General features: G+C 38.7%; 1 protein-coding gene across 3 annotated transcripts in view; it reads left to right on the forward strand.

Annotated features, from left to right (window-relative positions):
* The window catches only part of luzp2 (leucine zipper protein 2), a 98381-nt gene extending 95304 nt beyond the window's left edge, over nt 1-3077 (forward strand). For 2 of the 3 annotated variants that reach the window (XM_037248429.1, XM_037248428.1), the window contains one exon: nt 1722-3077. In XM_037248429.1, the coding sequence (XP_037104324.1) occupies nt 1722-1838 (117 nt within the window). In that variant the 3' untranslated portion in view covers nt 1839-3077. The remainder of the gene's footprint in view (nt 1-1721) is intronic. The other variant, XM_037248430.1, reaches the window with a different exon arrangement.
* The last annotated feature ends 18747 nt before the right edge of the window (nt 3078-21824 follow it).

Raw genomic sequence — 21824 nt, forward strand, 5'->3', positions numbered from 1 at the left:
GAGCATCATATTACTGAATTGAGTCACACCTGCCTGGAGCTGGCAGATGGTGCACTATAACAACACATCCCATTTGAATTCAATACAATCATGTCAAACTGAGAACTTGTCATGCATTTCAAATGGATGCATTTCACTTTTAGACACATTCCATTTTCACAAAAATGCGCCAATATCTTAGGAGGAACATACCAGAAAATATTCAGTGACTTATTCAGATTGATTATCAATGCCATACATTAGATTGTATCATTGATTCATAGTCAGTTCTATTGTTGCTTTACACACAGCACTACCACATTGAGTATAAGGCGACATCGTGACAATAAAGCGGTACACCAAAGTGTTGGCTGAAGGAGCTATTTCCTATTTCATCTTTGATCAGTAAAAACCTATTGCTGCCATTTCAACCTTGAAACATCCTAGCACAAACATTGAATTTACTTGTTACACAATCCCGGGTTATCACACATTTACCGGCAGAGGTTATTTTTCAGATAGATAGCATCCCGGTAGCTTGTAATATATTAACAGCAGAAAACGTTATTCCAACTGACCTTTCCGCAATAAATCCTGAAATAAGCATAAGGTCCATTTTGTCGTACATCTGTAAAAATCTGACCTTTTTTCCGTAAAGCGTATCCTTTTAGACACAATTTTGTTTTCAACAGTAAATCCTTGATTCAATCTGCGCTGAATCACACCAGCAAGAATTTTGTTTGATTAGTAGTGATTTGCAGTCAGGTAGCTCTTGGGCGTGTTTATGTCTAGGATTTGTCTAAAATTAGCAGATCAACTTGGTTGAAGTAATTCTATGGTTAAGTTGATTTATTTTGAAACAAGCTCAGTTCGTTTTGTTTTATGTTCAGCCCCCAACAGTGTGTTTTGAATTCGGTCCCTTGTGTGATAGTGTTTGACAGAGCTCTTCTTGTGTATTTTGCTTTAAGTCACACTTTGCTAAGGTGAGTGGTGTGTAAATAAATTATTTGCAGCCACGAGTATAAAGGCATTCCCAAAAGTGTCATACGGCAGGTGCTTTACTGAGAGAAATGCTTTCTAGTTTCCGTATGTTCTGTCACGCCAAATGATATGCCGCCAAAATGTCGAAAAATTAACTAAAATATTCAGACTACCAATGAGAGCTCAATTTGATAGGATACATTACAATGATCCTTCTTAATGCGCAAACTACACTGTGCTCGACTCCTGTGACTGTCAGAGCTGTTCCTCAAAGAATGGAGTTTTCATCCCACATGGTGGCTAATGGTATGCATTATGCATTCCTCATTCACCCTTTGTCTGGAATAAAAGACAGAAAAACAGATGAATTGTGATGTTGATGGGCCTCAGCCATAAACAAGAAAATTCATCTCATCTAACATCACGTTTGGCTTTCTCAAGCTCGTAAGGCTAGTTCGCTACTGAGTATATAAGCGAACGTGTGAGAGTAATGTAGGGTACATTAGTGTTCCTCCGTATAGCTGCACAGGGTGCATGAATGGACAGTAATGAGTGTAAGGCTTCTGATAAATATGAAAAATTGATCAGTCTTTTTAATAGAGCCTTGGTTGTCTATTCGGTGCATCGTTTCTTGACATTCTGTGGTATTAATGAGCATTGCCCATACATATCAGTCAAATTATAGACTACTGTATGGCTGCAATGAAATATGACCGTGGCTGTCTCGTTTATTATTCATGTTTATCTTTTGAACCTCACAGCAAAGAAGCCAAGGGCAGCCCGGGAGCTCGGAAAGCACTGGAAAGCGCCCGGACGACAGCGAGGACGAAGGGCAAAGCAGCAGCAGCAGAAAGATAAAGCCTCAAAAATACAACTGAGCGGACAGCGTATCATGAAAAATACAAAACTCTTGCATTCCTTCAATGATATTTCAAAGAGCACACACATCTGACGTACTTTTACAGAAACACACACACACGCGCGCACACACACACACAATATCAGCATTGCTTGCAAAAGCTAAGACACTGGAAATGTCAACACAACAACATGGCATGCATTATACAGTTTTATTTTGAAGGTAGCAATGGCACTGGCAACTTGTTTCATGATTGTTCATATGATGTTTACTTATCAGACTTTTATTCTTAGTGAGGGTACCTGCTTACTAATGTGTGATCTTTATAGAAAAATCCCTTTGCATTGGTAAGGTCTGGACACTGTATAGTGTGATGAGTATATGAATTTACTGATGCCTGTTCTACACTGAACACTTTTTTGCAGTCATCAGTCACTCATTTTCAGAATATTCACATTATGTGATGGAACATACTTTGAATCTAGGCTACAATTTTCAGGGTCTTAACGCAGTGTCTTTGCATCATTAGTATGGGTCCACCACAGGTTGTTGTTGTGACCGATGCAAAATGTTGCGCTCACATAGTGGTGTTTTTGTTGTGACTAAAAGAACAAATAGGAAAGTGTGGCCAATCTTACAAACGTTGCTCAAAGTGAGTCACATTATTAATCCGAGTTTTCATATGCAGTTTCTGCTAATGATAATGGCTGTGACAATGATATTTATGTCATTTCATGGTGTGTTTCTTTTCTTTGGTTTTCTATCTGCGATCGTGGCGTCAGAAAAACTGTGAAATGATTTTCCCTCAATTTGGGACACTGCTTGATGTTGGTCGCAGTCCAGTTTTTGTTGCCTTATTTCATTTTCCCATCAGAGGTGGTCAAAATTGTACAGTGCATTCCGGGCTTTATACAGAAAAAAAAAATACTATACTTCTATAACTACTACCAAACTTAGACTATTGTTTGTCACGCATAGTAGCAGGTTAATTTACTCCTCTACATTTTGGAATATTAAGGCTCAAGTTGGCTGGCCAACTGTTCAACATTTAATCTTTCTGCACTCTTTCTGCCTTTACCACTCCAGAGGCAACGAGCCAAAGACTCACAATGGGTCGTCTCCCTGAGAATGTGCCATGCACTGAGTAGTAATTCCTAGCTACATGTATCTGTGTTCTCTGACCTTTATGTGTATTTTCAATGAACTGTAATTTTCAGGACATTTGTGAAGAATAAATGGATCTTTGTGGGAAAACAAACATGAGCCAGTATGTTTGTGATCAACACAGCAAAAGGTTCCTCAATGTCCAAACTCTATGCTCTATGAATGTTGAATTAATTTTGAACATTTCATTACAGGTTTTGATTTAAGTAGATGATGTGTACTTAGTCGTAAATATTCTCCTCACATTTTAAGATGTCAAAGGCTTCCTGAATAATTAAATGAAACAATAGGAGTGTCATCAATCACTTTTATGCTTTTCTATCATATAAAGGGGCCAGAAATGCATCTTTGCATCTGTGTGTGCAATGGAGGAATGGCTGATGGTATTTTATATACATTGGGGAAGCACCTGGTGGTGTGTAGACATACCACCATACAAATCAAGAATTTACAGTAAATCCCTCAGGAGAATTCTAAGGGTGGGAACATTTGTATTCGTTGTAGGGCAGTTTTGCAAATCAGGGACTTCATTTGAGGCATTTTCTAATTTTGTGGATCATTTTCGCCCCTGCTGGTTAGTCCCAGGGGCCTGAAGCAAAGGGTTATTATAACATATGACAATTTCACGAACTAACGTTTTGCATAATCAGTTTTTTTCTTGAATTAACATTGTGTACAGCAACAAACTGTATTTTCTAGTCCGGTAGCAAAGTTGATTAAAAAACTAAATCTAGGATGTAGTAATTTTGACAACTTTTATGGCACAGAGCACAAAATCAAATCTCTATTGTAAAAACAACTAAATAAAATTATTGTAAGCATGAATATGTCATAAAATATGAACATACTTCGATATACATGTTTTTGTATACATTTACATATACATTTATAGGCCATGTCTCCTTATCGATGTACAGCTACTATAATTCTTTTCAGCACCTTGTGTCAGTTTACTTTTCGGACTTCCATTGGGTAAAAAGACACATTTGTGTGAACCTGAACAGGGCAAACAGTCAAGAAAATTGATATAATATGCATCCTTATAGCATTATTTAGTGTCACCGTACCATCCAAGTATTGTGGGGCATATATATCACTATCATTTACTATCATCTACTGACAAGCCCACATTTGACAGAGAAAACCCGATGTTTGTCTGTTTTTTTAAACTGGCAGCTCAACCCCGTCTATTTTTAGCCCCAGCAACCCCTCCGTGTGACATTTGGTATGACCACAGGATCTTTGAATGTGCCTTTTTAAAGATGCTATACGACATTTCTCCAAGGCCAAAATCCTTCTTTTTGTGCAAAACAGAGTGACTCCCATAGGTTAGTTCAGCATGTTGCAGTATCTTATCAAAAGCAACCAAGGTTTGGCGAGGTAAGAAAAATGTGTGACGCTGTCTTTTAACAATACCCCTTTGATATAAGAGGGGAAATAATGTGATTGTACAGGCTTGGGGCTATTATCAAAGGAACAAAGTATTATTGTGCCAATTTCATCTTGACACAGACACATGAAAAATCTGAAGCTAATTATTAAATGTCTTTATTTGAAGCTGAGATCCTTTCGAATTCAACAGACCAACGAGAAGTGATTTGCAATTTATTTGGAAACAAAGGCTGTAGATTATCTCGTTTTATTAAACCCTGTCCCTATACAGCTGTATCAACAAATTGAATTTTGTGTTTTTCCTAATTAAGATAAACTCAGACAATATGAAGTGGCTTCACTATTTTATGATCTCTGAGATAAATAGGGGATGGTGGTTTAATATATTTGTTAAGCACAGTTCATCAACACAAATGTTGAAGAGCCCAGCAGTAGTGAGTTAATTAAAAAAAAAAAACATGAATTACAAAGCCATCTTGCTTTAATAACTCTGGTCCCTACTTGGCTAAAAATGAATAATTTTACTTTGACCTTAATTTGGGCAAGGCTGAGACAAATCCCTGTTTGGAAACAAACCAATTTAAAGGGGGGGGGGGGGATTCTGACCTAAGTATGTATTTTTACTTTTTATCTTTTTTTTTCCCACATCTACAAAACCAAATGAGCAAAGGAATTAAACTGTCTTCCCATTTTACAAAGCTGCAGGTGTTTGGCAATGCTCATTTAAATGCACAAGTCTGTTAGATGACTCATAGTCACTGTTTTTGTATCAAAAACACAGCAAGCCTAACAGACAAATGTGTTGAGTAAATTGTCTTAATGAGCTCGGACTATCCATTCTACTCCCATCAATTTTAAAATAGTTTTCAGACAAAGTCTGCCATTTGTAAGTAAAAAGTAAATGAAATAAAGTCAATAAAAAGTAGCACAAACACTTCATTTGTATCAAAGACAAATTTCAAGACACTAAGGCCAACTAACAAAATCACATTTGTCCTGACCTCTCAAAGTGCCTGTTTTGAGCCATGGTGCAGTAGTCAGTGCAGGCTACACAGGCCAATGTGCATTATTTTATTTGAACTACTTACTTGACAAATGTCAAAAGAAAAAAAATATAGAAGTGATTTGAGACATGGTTAACCTTGGAGGATATGCTATCATGAAATACAGGGGCATTGCATGAGTCTGTTCGATTACTGACCTTATTTAGAGACCGAGCCATTGCAGCATTGACAGGTTTGTGGCATAGCCTTTATCAAATAAGCTGTTTCAAGGTTTTACTGCCTCCGAGAAGAAAATTACCTAGAGTGAAAAGGCTGTTAATCAATACCAATGAGCCGAGTAATATACAGTATAAAGGACACTTTTATTTCATGGACATGCATATGCTAAGTCTGAGACTGTCAATGTAAAAGTAATTATTTTACCATAATTACAAAGCAGTGACTAGCTTTTTTAAATATACACTGACCGGCCACATTGCGAATCTGTGATTTCCAGTCAGGCGTGAGAAATCAGGAGTGTTCACAAACCTGTAATTGGTGGGAATGTTATTTATGAGGTGCAAATACATTGTTAACCTATCAATGCCAGCAATGTAAAGTGACAAACAGAACAAATTAAATGACTCTTCAATTAGCTAGCAAATGGTACCATAAACTTGTTTCCATTTTTACGGTGACCTTACAAGAATGAGTCATATGTTGTGTTCAATTAAACATGCCCAGATTTCATATTGCGTAAGTACATTTGTTGAGTAAATTGAAATGAGATCACTATTTTAGCATTCGTACACTTTGTGACATTTTTTGGGGGGGATTTTTGTAATGTCAAATGGGTGCTTTGGCTCAATAAATGCTGGGAAATACTGATGTGGATGACCTGGGCTATGTCTAATATTTCTGTTGTTTCTATTAGTTACAGAGCCAGAAATATTCAAATATTAATTCTCAACTCACCTCATCTTTACTTTTTACATCTACTAATTATTTATTATTATTATTTTTATTTTTATTTTCTGATTGTGCCACTGCTCTGATTGACTGGTGAGTTCACACATTAAATCAGCTGTTATTGATTTCATTTTCCCTGAGCCCTTAAAGAAGATGAGCTGTATAGGAATGTTGGATTGATCAAATAATATTTTTGTATGTGCAATAGACACCACTTTGACATTTTATTATCAAAGGAATCAGCAGTAGTGGGCATATTCCCCTGCGTGCTCTTGTATCAATTATGCTACGTTCAGACTGAATGTGAAATATTATGACTCATTGCTTGTCTCCCGTGTGTTTGTACTCAGAGGTGACTTCACTGCGGGTTTCTTTGAGGCAGACAAAGGGAGGGGCACATCTCTGACAGGAAAGAAAAAAAATGTCTGTCAGTCTGCTGACCGATGGGGGTTGCATTGGCTGCTATCTTGGTCGACAGTTCAACAATTCAGGTCAATCACAACAACCCCTCCATCCCACGGAGCCCAATGATATTGTTGTCTCATATAGTTTTTATTTCACCACATATGTAGGCATGTTTTCTTTGTTTACTTTATTTGGCTGTGTCTACTTGATGAGCATGCACGTGACAGTATGTTCTCATCACTGACTGGTTGCCACTGATTGGCTGTCGCCGATGCACCGCCACCAAAAGTTCACTTCAGCCTACATGAGCGGAATGGGCTAAGGAGGAACATTTGCGCTTGGAAGACTTCAAATGGGCCACCGCTCAAGCAACCGTGCCTGACCGCACAAACTGGATTGACTTTACTGTATATGGTAAAGCGCCACGAGGAATACTAAGCACCCGTTTGGCCTCCACGTAGCATTACACTTCTTTCTTATCAAATTTCAAGGCGCAATTTTCCCGTCAAGGCCTCTGACACACCCACCTGCATAACCGGTGAAGGCCCATGCGGCAACCAAAGAAGTGTGACCCATTGGAATCTGATGAGGAATGCAAGTCCTGGATTATGAAATTTTCCTGAGACGTGAATACCATAGAGATACATTTGGAATAAATGTCCAACTTGAAATGATAGACTGACTTGCGTATCAACCTGGAAGTTGTTTACTGATTGTCCTCTGTGACATGCATCTCATGGGCTACTTTGAAGGAGCATATACCGTATTGGCCCGAATATAAGACGTTTTTTTTCCATTGAAATAAAACTGAAAAAAGGGGGGGGTCGTTTTACATTTGGGGTCTAGACTAAGGCTTTTTTCAAACTTGAGTCTTGAAAAAGAGGGGGCTGTCTTATAATCGGGGTCGTCTTATATAGTCGGGCCAATACGGTATAGGCTATTTGCACTCTGTATTTCATAAATACAATAAAGGTAATTTAATCAGTGCTCAAGACCAAAGGCATACTTGGAGTTGTTCCATTTTTTAAAAGCCGGTGAGCTGTTAAAGTGTTGCCTAGTAACACTTCTTGCCGCACATGTGAGCGCAATACTTTTATGGATTTCACGACCGGCATATGTCAAACTAGAACAAATTATTCAAAATCGAGCTCCCCGTTGCAAACATTACAATGACTGCAGTTGTGAGCTGCGCCCCCAGACAGATTCTAAGCCACCAGCACGGTGAAGCACCGAAGCAGTTAATCAAATCAAAACATGTACGTAATGTGATGTTTCTTCTTCAAGAGGCACTAGTCCCTCGTACGGCATCTTGAGCGAGCTAGATTTAACAGGGGACACCCTCATTTAAATGTCGTTCCAACGAGAGCGCCTACATTTCATTAAGATGTGTAACTGAAACAATTAAGGGAGAATCTGCACAGTCCCAAAAGTGTGTCACAGTGCATCTTTTCTAGAATATGCCTCAAGGTTCTTTTTGATTTCAGCATTGTTTCCAATTTTTTCAACCTCATTGTGTCTAACCTGGACTGAGAAGAGTGTAATCGGTGGCCACAAATCCTCAACCAAACATAGACAATGGATTTTAAAATACTCCATGCGCAATTACGTGGAATATTTGAGCTAAAAGCTTCAAGAGGGTTGCCCACGTAGTGGTACGGTGGCATAGTAGTCATGATGTCGAAAGTTTGGGGTTTGCAGTTTAGCTCGGCCCTCCTTCGAGTGTATAGTTTGCATGTTCTCTCTTTTCTTTCATGGGTTTTGTCCCACTGCTGTCTTCCTACTACATTCCGAAAAAAGGCTTAAAATTGTCCATAGGTACGTATGTACCCTACCTCTCACCAGAGTTATCTGGGATAGGTTCCGGCTCACACATGACCCCATTGAGTAGAAACAGTATAGAAAATGGATGGATGGATGGATGGATGGATGGATGGATGGATGGATGGATGGATGGATGGATGGATGGGTGGATGGATGGATGGATGGATGGATGGATGGATGGATGGATGGATGGATGGATGGATGGATGGATGGATGGATGGATGGATGGATGGATGGATGGATGGATGGATGATCCACAGTGTATTTTTGCTAAAACTCACTGTCACTTGTTACGATCATGCAGTATGGATGGACACCGAGGCTCAGAGTGCTTTCCCTACAGAAGTGTTTCTGAAGGCTGAGGACCTCCCATCTTAAAATAAAAATCTGACATCTCGGATATTAAAGCAGACAACCAAGAAGTTCCAAATGTGTGTTTTCTTCTCCTGGATTTCCCCAGGGGGATGGCTGCGCTTTTAGTGGATGACATTGTTGTGGATAGTTAGGTGGTAAGACACTGCAGAATCTTTGTTTTATACCAAGAAGATACAACTAACAAAAAACTTAATTCATTTTAATTCGTTCATTTATTCATCTTCCAAACTATGAGGCTCGCAGGTGTCTGGAGCCTATCCCAGCAGTCTTTGGGCGGTAGGAGGGGTACACCTTGAACTGGTTGCCAGGCAATCGCAGGGCATACAAATGCAAAATTTTTTGGAATGTGGGAAAAAAAACTGACTACCAGATATAACCCACGCAAGCATGACGAGAACATGCAAAGAGCACAGAATTACACATGAATTATGAGACAGTTGATATGTTTGAATCCATGCAATTCAACTTTTAAAATACATGCCAACACTTTAGTCTGTCCATGTTTGTTTAGTCAAAAATCAAAATGCAGCGATGGTTTTGCATATCTGAATCTGTTTTATTGACTTGTTTTTAAGCAAAGTGCAATCTGGTGGTTGAGTCAAGTATTTTTTTTCCACAGCAATTATTCTAGTAATAAATGGTTTGTGGTATAGTGAAACAGAGTGATGCTAAGTTGATCAACTTTCAAAATGATCCCCTCCCACTAAAGGAGCCTACTGTAAGTGGCCAGTAATCAGTACAGGGTGTATCCCATCTCCTGTCCAAAGTCAGCTGGCATAGGCTAGAGCCTTACGAGCCCAGGACCCAACACAAGTTCACAAGTCCATTAAATAAGACATGGCTGCTTGGTTCCATTTTACTGATATGGAAATGCACTCCTCAAAATGCAATAATAAACAGTTGATTTGAGAGAACCACATTGCAGTGGGGGAAGAAAGTGTGAAAAGGGGCAAGATAGACAACAGCCTGGTGTAAATGAGAAGGTTATTGAGTGGTCCTTTATCATGTTTAATCCCTCCTTGACTGCTAAATGTGCACCCTCTGACAAGTGCTTTCTCTGATCCTGTAATAATGAGATTCCATGTGTTATCGCTTATCAGCTCAATCTATTTCCCTTTTTGAACTAATTCAGCCTTGGTCACACCACTAGCTTTACCTAAGAAACAATAAAAGTGCAAGGTTTTTATAGTTATGTAATATTTTATTTTTGCAATTACTTATATCTCAGTTTATAAAATATTTCTTGTTCACTAAGTCTGTGGAGATTTGAAAAATGACGTAAATTGAGACATGCATCATATGCACACTTATTAACTCATGTGAGGTTAGTCTTACAGATCAAAGACCCTTGTCTTGAAATCTAAAATAATGAGAAAGGAAGGGGGGGGTCTCCCAAAACAGACCAGACATGCCAGTCTTTTAACGTCACATGTAGCCTTTATTTCATGTACAATCTGCTGGGCTGTGGAAAATATGGAACACATGCTGAGATGGAGCCTAACAAGAATGGCTTGGGATTTACAACAAAGGCATGAGATGTGGACATGAACCCATTTATTTAGGGTAGAATATGTGGTCAAATAATTTGAATGGTGAGCTCACCTTTAGCTCTTTCATTGTAGCATCCGCTTCCTATTTGCACGCCCCCATGGTTTCCATGGAAACAAGGAATCTACTCCTCCTGCTTCCTTTCAAAGTGCTGCAGTCTTACAGCAGTTTGAACCAGCCCCTGCCACACTTTTCTAAGAATGCGCCACTGTCACATTAAATTCATATATTAGCATACACTCCACACGGTGATATTTGTGGCACATACAGTAAAAAATAGAACGATCTGAACATCAATAATAATTTGAACACCAAAAGTATGCCCATGTCCCTCATGGAACAGTTGACATTCACAGAATAAAATCCTCCCTCAATAAACGGTGATGAAATGTTTTGAAGTCTAAAAAAAAATTCATAAATTTAATTAACTGTATGCGTTAAAACCAGGACTCTGATTTGTATTTGCTTTTTCAGACTTGCAGTCCAATTAAGTCTGTTTTTACAAGTATATCAGTGACCATTCCAAGACGGGAAAAATTTGTAAAAATGTTACCTGAATCCACTCATGTTGATCATTCCATATCGAAGCTTGCTAGAGTTTATGTTGTATCAAATTACATAGGTCATGGGTGATTTGCAAAATTCAGATTGACATGCACGCCCGCAGGCCTCGTGAGGTTAAGCGGCTAATATAGTGATGGATGGATGGATGGATGGATGGATGGATGGATGGATGGATGGATGGATGGATGGATGGATGGATGGATGGATGGATGGATGGATGGATGGATGGATGGATGGATGGATGGACGGACGGATGATAGAAGTAGTGGATATCTGCCTATATCAACAGCGTCTACAAAGACAGATCACAAGCTGTAAAAACATTCAACATACACTCACACAACAACATAAGTACTGCAACCAAGTCTTAGTAAAAACCGTGCCCCTATAGTGTCAGAGAATTATTCCCACATGCATCATCGATCTTGGTAACCACTGGCTTTACTGGAAACTAATGGAACAACTGTTGCTTTGAAACAGCTCCTCTGTCAATTATTGAACCAGAGTTCAGTGGAGCACACAATAATACCTCAATGCAAACTAGTTCACTATCATTTGTGATTCTTAATGTCAGTGCCTAAACAGCACCCAACTAAGTAAACTTTAGTTAGATTTTCTTGCAAAATCCAACAAAGCCACCAGCTGCTTTTCTCGCTTGTGACAACAACCGAGCCTCGATATGTAACCCCTCGTCCAGACATTACTGATTTACTGAGTGCACTCTGCGTGGGAGGGTGGGCATAGGCAGACATATCAAATATTCAAAGTGAATTTTTCAGTGGACAAAACTTAACACTGATTCTTGGCTGCTAGTGTATAGTTGCTTTCATGTACATTTCCCAACGGAGAAAGAACTTCTGAGATAAAGCAACAAACACTATGAGTAAATAAAAAGCCTGCGAGGTAAATGAGGCTGAGCCTTGAAACACAAGAGAGCAGTTCAAAGCTCGACTCTATATATATATATATATATATATATATATATATATATACAGTATATATATGAATAAAGAGTTCACCTAGCTTTTTGTGTCTTTCTTTAAAACATTTTACCACTGTCAGACTAAGACTTTGTCAGTGTAAGTTTTCAAGTTTAACTTGTTCTTTTTCTCCTTCTAACTTACTGTCAGTGTATTTTCTCTATTTCACAAAAAGGAGTTTCTTGCCGAGCTGTGCCCTCACATGTCACTAATTCCTGGTGTCATCCACTTTTATCTCATCCTTCTGTTCCAAGGCACTGTAGGCAGGCAGTGAAGAACAAAGGAGGGAGATCAATAAATTTTGTAACCGAATTGTCAAAGTGCTCAACCTTTGGCATTGGGAAAGATCTTGAGAATTTCCTCTTGATCATTAAAATAAGATCATATCATTGCAGGGACAGACACTGGTTTTTAAGTTCTCTAACCTTTCAGCATGTACTAGTTGATTTATTGCTGAATATACTTAGCTGTAATAGCATTAGTGTCCTGTTCTGCTGCATCTGTGTTGACTCACAATGTTTACTAATGCATGGTAATGCTATTAGTTCAACCTGTCAGTGCCGTGAGTGGTATATAACCTACAAGATAATTTGCACACTAATAGAGGTCGGTGACACTTGTATAGTCAATGCGCTTGTCAAAATCGCAAAAATTTGACAGGTTACCATACTTTGACAACAGCCATAGATAGCTTGTCCACTAATTACAAATACAGTCACTGCAATTGTGATCTAGAGTTGCATTCAACATCATTATATTAAATTATTTTTTTTTTGTTTGTTTCTATCCTGTTGTCTGAAAATGTTTATGTGCACACCCCCTTCATTGTATCTGCATCACTTGGTGAGAGACATTTTCAAATTTCAATACTTTCATCTTTTTCCATTGATTTCAGTGCTTTGTTCCCTTCTGACCATCAGATTATACTCAATCATTATTCCTTTACCACATTTTTTTCTTTTTCTCATCGTGATGAGACGATGTCACCTTGACATGAAGGAAAAAAAACATTCTGTATTCCTTCTACCTTTCTATTTATGGGCTGAACTGTGGGTCGCAGGAAATTCTCAATAGAGATGGACTTGCAGCAGAGAGTCTACCTTTATCTAATTATATGACAACTTCAAGGGAGGGAGTGGTGGCACGCCATGAATCCCTCGTGGTGCCTAATATCCCATTCTTTTTCATATAAGAGCTTTTTGTTCAAAGCAGTTCTTTAATACTCCCTGCATCCATCATCACCCTGGCAATGGGAAGGAAGGACAAAGTAGAAAGGGTATCAACCAATCGAAGAGCAACATAATTAAGGAGAATAAAAAGTTAAATCTGCATGGGCAATTTCGATTCCAATCATTTTCCTTATGCAAAATAAAGAATAGATATAATGAGAGGGCTTTGTGTTTCCTAGAATCCCCATAATGGTGCAGCTTTTGTTTTATTTACATATGTTTGGAGTGAACCAGAATTGTTTGCACCTAAACTTGAGTAGCTAGTATTTAGTGAGCTTCCATGTGGTGCTGAAAACAAACACTTTTGATTTTTGTGATAACATGAGCCAAATACCACTGGAACCTTGCAGATGAGTCCAATTTGTATTGATGTTTTGTTTCCTTGGCTTCAAGCGAATGGAAATGATGTAAATGTCAGCTAATAATATTTCTATTTCTTCTTCGATAGGCTTGACTATAACAGGAGCATTCCCACAACTGTGCCTTGCTGGCCCAGAAAATGATCCGATGGGACAATTGGTGTCCAATATTGACCGGCATGATGAGGAGAGACCCAACAAATTGTAATCATGCTTTAGTGGCCAATCACACAAAGCGGGAAATTAATGAGAGGTGCTTAATACAGGTGATTAATCCATCAAACCTATAAATATGGCTGCGAGACAGACCGGCAGGCCTTGATTTTGTGTTTTCCTCTTTCTTAGTCTTATGAGAGGAAGGTGTATAATCCCTCATCTGGGACTGCCAAAACAAGTTCATTTATTGACAATTTGATCTACTCACCAGTCGGAATATTAAACTGTCAGTTGCGTTTAGCACCATAGAAATCAGCACATACACTGGAAAGCTATTCATATCATCTTAAAGTGAATTTGCTCTATTAGAAGAACAAATGTAATGCATTTGTTTTACAAAGTTTCATCCATCCACTTGCATTAGTTTACAGAGGAATAATCGACCACGAGTATTGGGGAATTCACCTCACAATGCAAACTAAGTATAAAGATTAGCCAAGACGTATTACGGAGGTGTGTAGGCCAAATCTGTCACCCGCGTGGAAATGTATGCATAAACTTTGGGAAATCTTTGCTGAAAGTTGAACGTGGCACAGAATATAAGGTGTTGTATTGAAGATCAAGTGTAGCATGCTCGATTGGGACAGGTTGTCGCAGGGGAAAGAACATAACAGCTCTACTGCTATGTGCCGTATTATGTTGATAAAAGGCTAGATGACATTGACTGGAGGGGGTTCTTCAAGCGGTTAGTCAAGGATGAAACTGCATCTGCAAAAGGCAAGAAAAATAAGGAAAACTATCTGTCACCATTGAGAATACCAAATGTGTCTCAAGAAATGTAGTGCCAAAGCTCTAGAAATATGAGGCAACAAGTCTTCGACTTGCCGCATGTGTCCTTGCACATATTCAAGGATGCAATTATGGAGTCAACAAGTTAATGGCATAAGCGTTTTTTTAAAGGGATACAGCAATTAATTAAACCCATCTGGGTGCAGCAAGGTCATCACTTTCGTTTAAAAAAAAATCAGTTGCCATCAAAAACTTAGATGCTGCATATTTTAATGATGAGAGATTTTCCCTGGACCAAACATGAGACTCAATTATCGGTTATAAGTCATTCAAGCTTGGGGGACTGTTGTTTTAGATTCACGATAGGCACTATTTCTCAGTGTAATACCTTCAAGAGAAAATAACCCATTCTTCCCAAAGTGGAGTTTCAGAGCAGTGTCTAACAGAATAACTTGTTCAAATCCACTTCAGGTCAGTACTGCCTCAGGAGAGTACAATTCTAAAGGTTCCTTGTTGCCATCACTATTTATAGCTCTCCAGACAGACATTGTGTGGTCATGGCTCTGACAGGAAAGGGGCCATTTGAATGCAGGGAATGAACCCAAGCTAACTGCAAAGAGATTCAAACCTTTGCATATTCGTTGTCCACATGTAACATCTGGGGAATTTCCCTCTAATCCTGATTTCCACACTCACGTTGATGTTCCAGCACAATCACATGATTTGTTCATTTTATGTCCCAGTGAAATACGGTCTGAAAGGTCAAGTGACACATTAAGGATAATTAATCTGACCTTAGCGTTGCAGACATGCAAAGTTTAAATAGAAACGAATTGGGTCGTGACCCTGTTTGTTGAACTGCTTCTGTTTTATTTCTCTAGGCTGATGAATGGGTGGCTTTTCCAGTGCACACCTGCTCCACATAATCAGTTTTAAATGGAATCTGATTGCTAAAATATTGTTTGATAATTGACATTTGCTCATATCGATCACATGCTTGCTGGCTATGTTTCACCTTTTCTTGTTTCCTAGTACATTGCTTGTGCGTTGTGTTGCTTGTGTTTCTCTCCTGAACAGTTTTCTAAACCTTTGTACCCTTTTTTGTTCTTTTTTCCCACTTATGAAGTGAGGGTTTCTTCTTTTGCACTATGGGTGTGATAGGTATGTCCTTTACGGCTGAGTATTTCCGTTCAGGCACATTCAACTCAGATTTATTTATTATTCATTCATTTGACATTGCAGTCTTGAATTAATTTATTATTTATTTCTTGGACATCCGTTCAACATGGACTCTTGTTTATTTATTTATTTATTCATTCATTCCTTGGACGTCGAATGGGGCATCTTGATTCTGCTTTATTTATCACACATGCAAAGCTCAAGCACCATGGTTTGGCCAGCTTCCAGAGCTTTGCGTCAGAGCTGGCGACTCAAGGGAATTTATGTGTGCAGCTTGACAGTGCATGTCTGCACAGGGTATTTTGACAGTTGTCTGTCAGAATTTGACAAACACTTTCAAGACTTTGGCTACGTTTACACTGACCCATTTACTCTGATTAAAAGTCTGATTGGAATAAAAATGATCCATTCGAAATATTCTGGTGGTATCAAGCCCATTCCAATCAATATTGTATTTATTATTGTCTATATTATTGTATATAATGTCTTATATTGTTATTATTTATTATTTCGATTGATAATCTGATTGGCCCGCATGAAAACACTTATTCCAACATTTCGGAACAAACCGCCTTTACCGCTCGTGTCTGTGACGTCAGTATACAGATTTCCGTGATTTCAGGAAACTGCTTTTTCTTTCTTTATTATCGCATGCAGAAGACTGGCCTCAGTGTCTCTTGTTGTAACACGAGGCAAATTCACAGACTAAAACCAGGGTCACACTGCAGAGATGGCTCTTTTCATGGCCCTCGTTCCCTTTGCTCATTAAATTCAGCTCAAGATGCTTATTTCTGCTCTCCAAGTGCTCCTTACACTGCCACACATGCACTTCCTATGCACACATGTTCCCTCCCTGTGTCTACTTGACATTTTTAGAACAAAATGCTGCATGCAGCAAGACTGCTGATCACATTACCCTCACACTGGCCAATTTGCATTGGCTCTCGGATCACTTGAGATGTGAGTTCAAGATTCTGTTGCGGCAGTACTTAAGACCTTCTTATCATGCTGACATTCCTTCCCAAAATCATTCACTCACAACACGCTGCTCTTTTAGTGATCCTTTTTTCTTCATATGGAGTTTTTGAGTTTTTCTTTGACATTTTGAAGAGGTTTAGCTCAGGGGACATTGTTTATGTTTGTCATTGAAGGCCTTTGAGATTCTTTTGTGATAAAGGGCTATCCAAACAAATTTGACTTGACTTAACTGCTCTAAAATTAAATGTATCACTCTTTGAAAATGTCCGACAAACACACAATGAGCACATAAAGAAGCACAACAAAGAATTGAAAGGTATTTGCAGAATGACACCCTTATGTAGTGGCTTTTTATAGGTACTGCTGGAATTAATAAGTGCGTCGATTGGCAGGCAGCATAAGAACACATCTTGAACTATGTATTTGCTTTGAGTTTTTAATATATTCGACAGTATATACTTGTTAATCAAGAGGATTTGGTGTGGAGAAACATAAAAAAGAAGGCACTTTTTTTTACTGAAGAAAATGTGCTGCAAGCCTACATATCTGTTAGCTTTCAGGGTAGTCGTTATAGCCATTACACTGCACTCAAGTTTAAAAAAGACATTATATTTTTACCAAGCTGAAGTCTCACAAGATTATAAATGTCACATAGGATTGACTTTTGATTTATATTCTCTCCATTAAATCTTGGGTCAACTACAAATTGTTTCAATCAGTCCGTCTAATGGACTCCAAAACTGGCTAGTGAAAAAATCTCTAAAATCCAACTCAAAGCATGTTGAAATAAAGCCAGCAGAAATTCTTCGAAGGCTTAAAAAGCCATTATGATGTTGTATCTGAAGTTGCAACCTTTTGTATTTTCAAACCCTTGAGGATAGGACATGTTTTTCATTCTCCTCCTTTTTTACATCAGTCAACGTGTTCAAGGTCACAGCAAAACCTGGAGGCTTAGGTTTAATGGTTCACTACACCCTGGGATGGTCGCCAGTCAGTCTGAGAATAAATTGAGAACATCAGTAAAGGATTGAGTGGAAATTCCTCCTGCACAAGTTGCATCAAAGTCAGCGAGTTGAATCACTACACAATGACTCCAATGGAGAAGTACTTGTGAAACACAAAAGCCAAGTATGTTTGACTCTAAACTGGATGTATTCATTTTTACAGTTAATAAGCAACACTTAGTTATGTTGCCTTAAAATTTTCAATCACATCTGCCAAATAACACATCTATTTTAAATATGAGATCTACTGTGTTCACAGCTCACAAGACAACTCAGGACTCCAATTAGCGTGGCTTCCCCATCCTTTTTCATAATTACCACTCGTCATCCCGTTGTGAGAATGATATTCAGAAGTGTATCTTATTCGCCAACATGGAGGCAATTATTACAACGTGTTTAACCACATTAGTAACCAGCCGAAGATCGTTGGCTGCGATCTTAGTAGACCGAGCTTGCCTTGACCACCTACTTCAATGACATAGTATGTTGCGGCAATTTTACATCCAGCCCAGCAAAGTATGTTTAGATGGTATTTGTTTTTCAGAACCATGTAAAGCGTCAGGTGTGATTTAAGATGTCTGCCTTTATGGCTTGCATGAGTAACATTCAACCATGGGGCTGCTAATCCAACCGTCATTACTAAATGCACTGTGAGTCGCATTAAAGCGTCTTACCGTCATAGTGCTTAGCATTTCTTCCAATTCAGAGGCTGAGGCAATTACATTTATTTTGAAGATTTGCCAACCTGAATTTACATCTAGTGCCAACCTACGCTGTGTTTGTGACAATGTTGGAAAATGACGTGTGCGGAATGGAAGTAAAAATAGAAATACTGTCAATTTGCCCTTATGTCATATCACCAATTGTGGGCACATGTTATTGATTCTGGTCAAAATAAAAAGTGCCAAAGACATCTGATGTTTGCACAATCATAAGTGAAAATGTTGTCGGTGTCTGAAAAAGAAACCAAATACAATCTCACCCTGTGACAGATGTCATTCTCATACAGACGACTCCCTGTTCTGTAATTGAAACAACCTTAGATGTGTCTTAATCACAATGAAATACTACGTACATGTCAATCACGTTCAGAATGCTAGACTTTGCCTTCATATTGATTCAAAGAGGATATGCTCATGTTTTGCTTTCGTCAAGAGAATTTTTATTGTTAGAGCCAATTTATTGGAAAGTAATTTTGATTTTGGGGGGGTTTAATAAGGCAGAGGGATGTTTAGTGACGCTCACTAGGTTGCTATGGATACGGGTGATTTAGTATAAAAGACGCCCCAGAAGAAGGCAGATCGTTTTTTGACCTTGTCAGTATCTGGTGCTCTAGGAGATCGTCGGTGTATGATCAAGTGAATTTGCTTTATTATTGGAACCTTCATATGTGTAGTATCGACATGACACAGAAAATAAATTTCAGCGAACGATCCTGAAACGCTGGAAACAAACTGTCAAACAATTGTTTGGAAAGTAGCCACGCACCGGGCGCGCACGCCACCGCGCATACAGCAGCGCAAGACGATCGTGGACAGCAATTAATAAAATCAAGGCGTTCAAGAGTGAAAGAAAACAAAAAGAAACTCAACGGATCCGTGAGTACACCGAAGTCAAGACGGAAATGCATTGAATAAGGATACGAGTCAGAAAACTTTAAGCTGCCCGCATTAAGTGGTTCAATTAATGAAATCTATGAAAACATTTTTGCCACTACAGTTATTTTCTATTTGTTTGTTATTTATAGGTCAGAAAAAAAATCCTTAGTTCAAAACGGGTATCAAACTCAAGGCCCGGGGGTCAGATACGGCCCGCCACATCATTGTATGTGGCCCGCGAAGACACATTGTGCATCAAATTCGTGTCATTACTAGAATTGCAAATTGGCTTCACTTTTAATAACATCTTTTTTTAAATATTTGACCAGTTTTTACTCATCTGATTTGAAAACGAGTTATTTGTCAGTTTGTTTTGTAGCTTTTACTGTATATAATATGAGGTGCTCATACATTTATTTGGGTTGACAGTCATAACGAAAGAAGCTATGACTACAATGCGGCCCGTGGGAAAAAAAAGAGTTTGACACCCCTGCATTGACGATTCTGTATTATGGTCCTGTTTCCTTTTTTTTTTTTTGTTCTTTTTTTTTTTGCAGTCTCTCTGTCACACTACAGTGGTTTGATGACACTGCTCGAGCTGCTGCCCTCCAGTGAATGCTTTCTAACATCTTTTAATACTTTATGGTACACATCATCGTAGCGTGTAAGCAGCTCTTTACACAACCGGTGGTCCCCTTTGAAATGCTGCCTTGTATAGTCCCTTTTGTCAGCAGCTCCAGGCCACAATCTTTCTCTACATTGGTCCGTTTATGACCACTGTACTTTTATAAACTCTTCTAATCTTTACACAATCGGGATTTGCTGTTGTATTTGACTGCACTGAATTGGGTTTTCTCTTCAATGCTGATGAATTCCTTTTTTTCTTCTTCAAGCTAACTTTCAAGTTCTTCCAAAAGACCCTAAGTCTGATCTTTTAGTCCCAGTGATATTTTAGTCAAGCATTTGCAGCCATATTTATTCTACTTGCACTCCTGTAAGTCACCCTTAAAGCCATATTTCTTTCTAAGTGCATTTGCTGCATATTGATGTCTCTTGTGAGTTGCAAACCCATTATATTCCCAGCCAGCTTTTTCTTTTCTTTTCTTTTTTTTTTTACCTTAAGCTATTACTACTGTGATTGTTTTTGCAAAGTCTTCCAACAACTGTCAGCAACAATAATCACAGCAGTCATTAGATTGATCTCACCGAGACATTTCTTAACCCAAGACTGAAATAAAATAAATGTCTCATTTTACCCTGTAGACCAGAATGTTTGGATTTTGCAGACCTGAGTCCAACAGTGGATAACTCCTGAGGGGCAGTACAAAAATAAATACAAAACACAAGTATTAAACAGAAAAGAAAAATCTGAAATACTTACTGATTGCTCAACAGGCAACATTTAAAAGTTTACAGTTGTGAGCATCTATAAAGGGCCTTCACAAGCCATGTTAGGGTACTGGAATATAGCACAATCGGATAAATTCTTCCAGACGATCCCTATAAAAGGTCACAAATGGCACAAAGTCAAAGCGACAGACTTCCTGTTAAAGTACATTTAGAATATGGCTCCCAAATACGTTTGTGTAGGTCTTGATTAAAACATATTCCTCCCAATATTTGTGGATCGAGATGAAAAGTACAACCAATAATGCTTTCTTTAAATTGTAGGGGTATTAATTGAATTTGCACAAGAAAATACTTTCTTTTATGCTTATTGCAGGGTTTCGTGTATTTTGCATATTTAGACCCTCCACGTTCTACGATCATCTGGCACGAGTTGCAGCAACTATGCTAATATGCGTTATGTGATTCCAGTTATCAACATTTCCATAAGAAATCATATCGTTCTATCTCGTATGAGCTTTTTTTCCCCATAACAGCTATGTTGGCTCTTGTGGTCCACTTTGGAACATAGTTGCGACTCCAGCCCCTCTGCTCTTTTTCCATTAGTACTCAAACTTCATCTCTAACGCATGCACTCCAGTGGCTTTCAAGAGCCTTTTCTCTGAGCTTGCAGGCCTCAGGCTACGCATCTGTGGTCGATCTCCAAAGTGTATGCCCTGCTGTTCTTAAGAGTCATGCCATCTGCCTCATCTCAGGTGTCCTCCTGCCAGATGACCTTTCACTCTAGATTTACAGCTTGGTCAGAGCATTGTTGTCTTTAAGTGGTTGACAGATTCTATTGATGCTTCCCCACTCAGTCTTTCCGTGATGTTTTGCTTCCCCTGTCACGTTTGCTTGTTCTTTTCTCCAATTTTTGTAATCTAAACTTTCTTTTTCCCTGAATGTTTTCCTCAGGTTGAATGAACAACACAGAACTTCCTAAACTCGCAAATACAAATAAGCACTTCCAGGACCAGAATAGAGTCACGAGGATCTTGTGGGTGTCCTGTCAGTTAGTGGTGGAGGCAAAAAATCCAGGGGACACTTTTGCCGGTGCATCATTGAGCTGCCCTCCATAAAGATTACTTTCAATAGACAGTTTGGAACACATGGTTTGCAGATTGGT

The sequence above is a fragment of the Syngnathus acus genome, chromosome 3, assembly GCF_901709675.1.
Source record: "Syngnathus acus chromosome 3, fSynAcu1.2, whole genome shotgun sequence".
Taxonomy (NCBI): domain Eukaryota; kingdom Metazoa; phylum Chordata; class Actinopteri; order Syngnathiformes; family Syngnathidae; genus Syngnathus; species Syngnathus acus.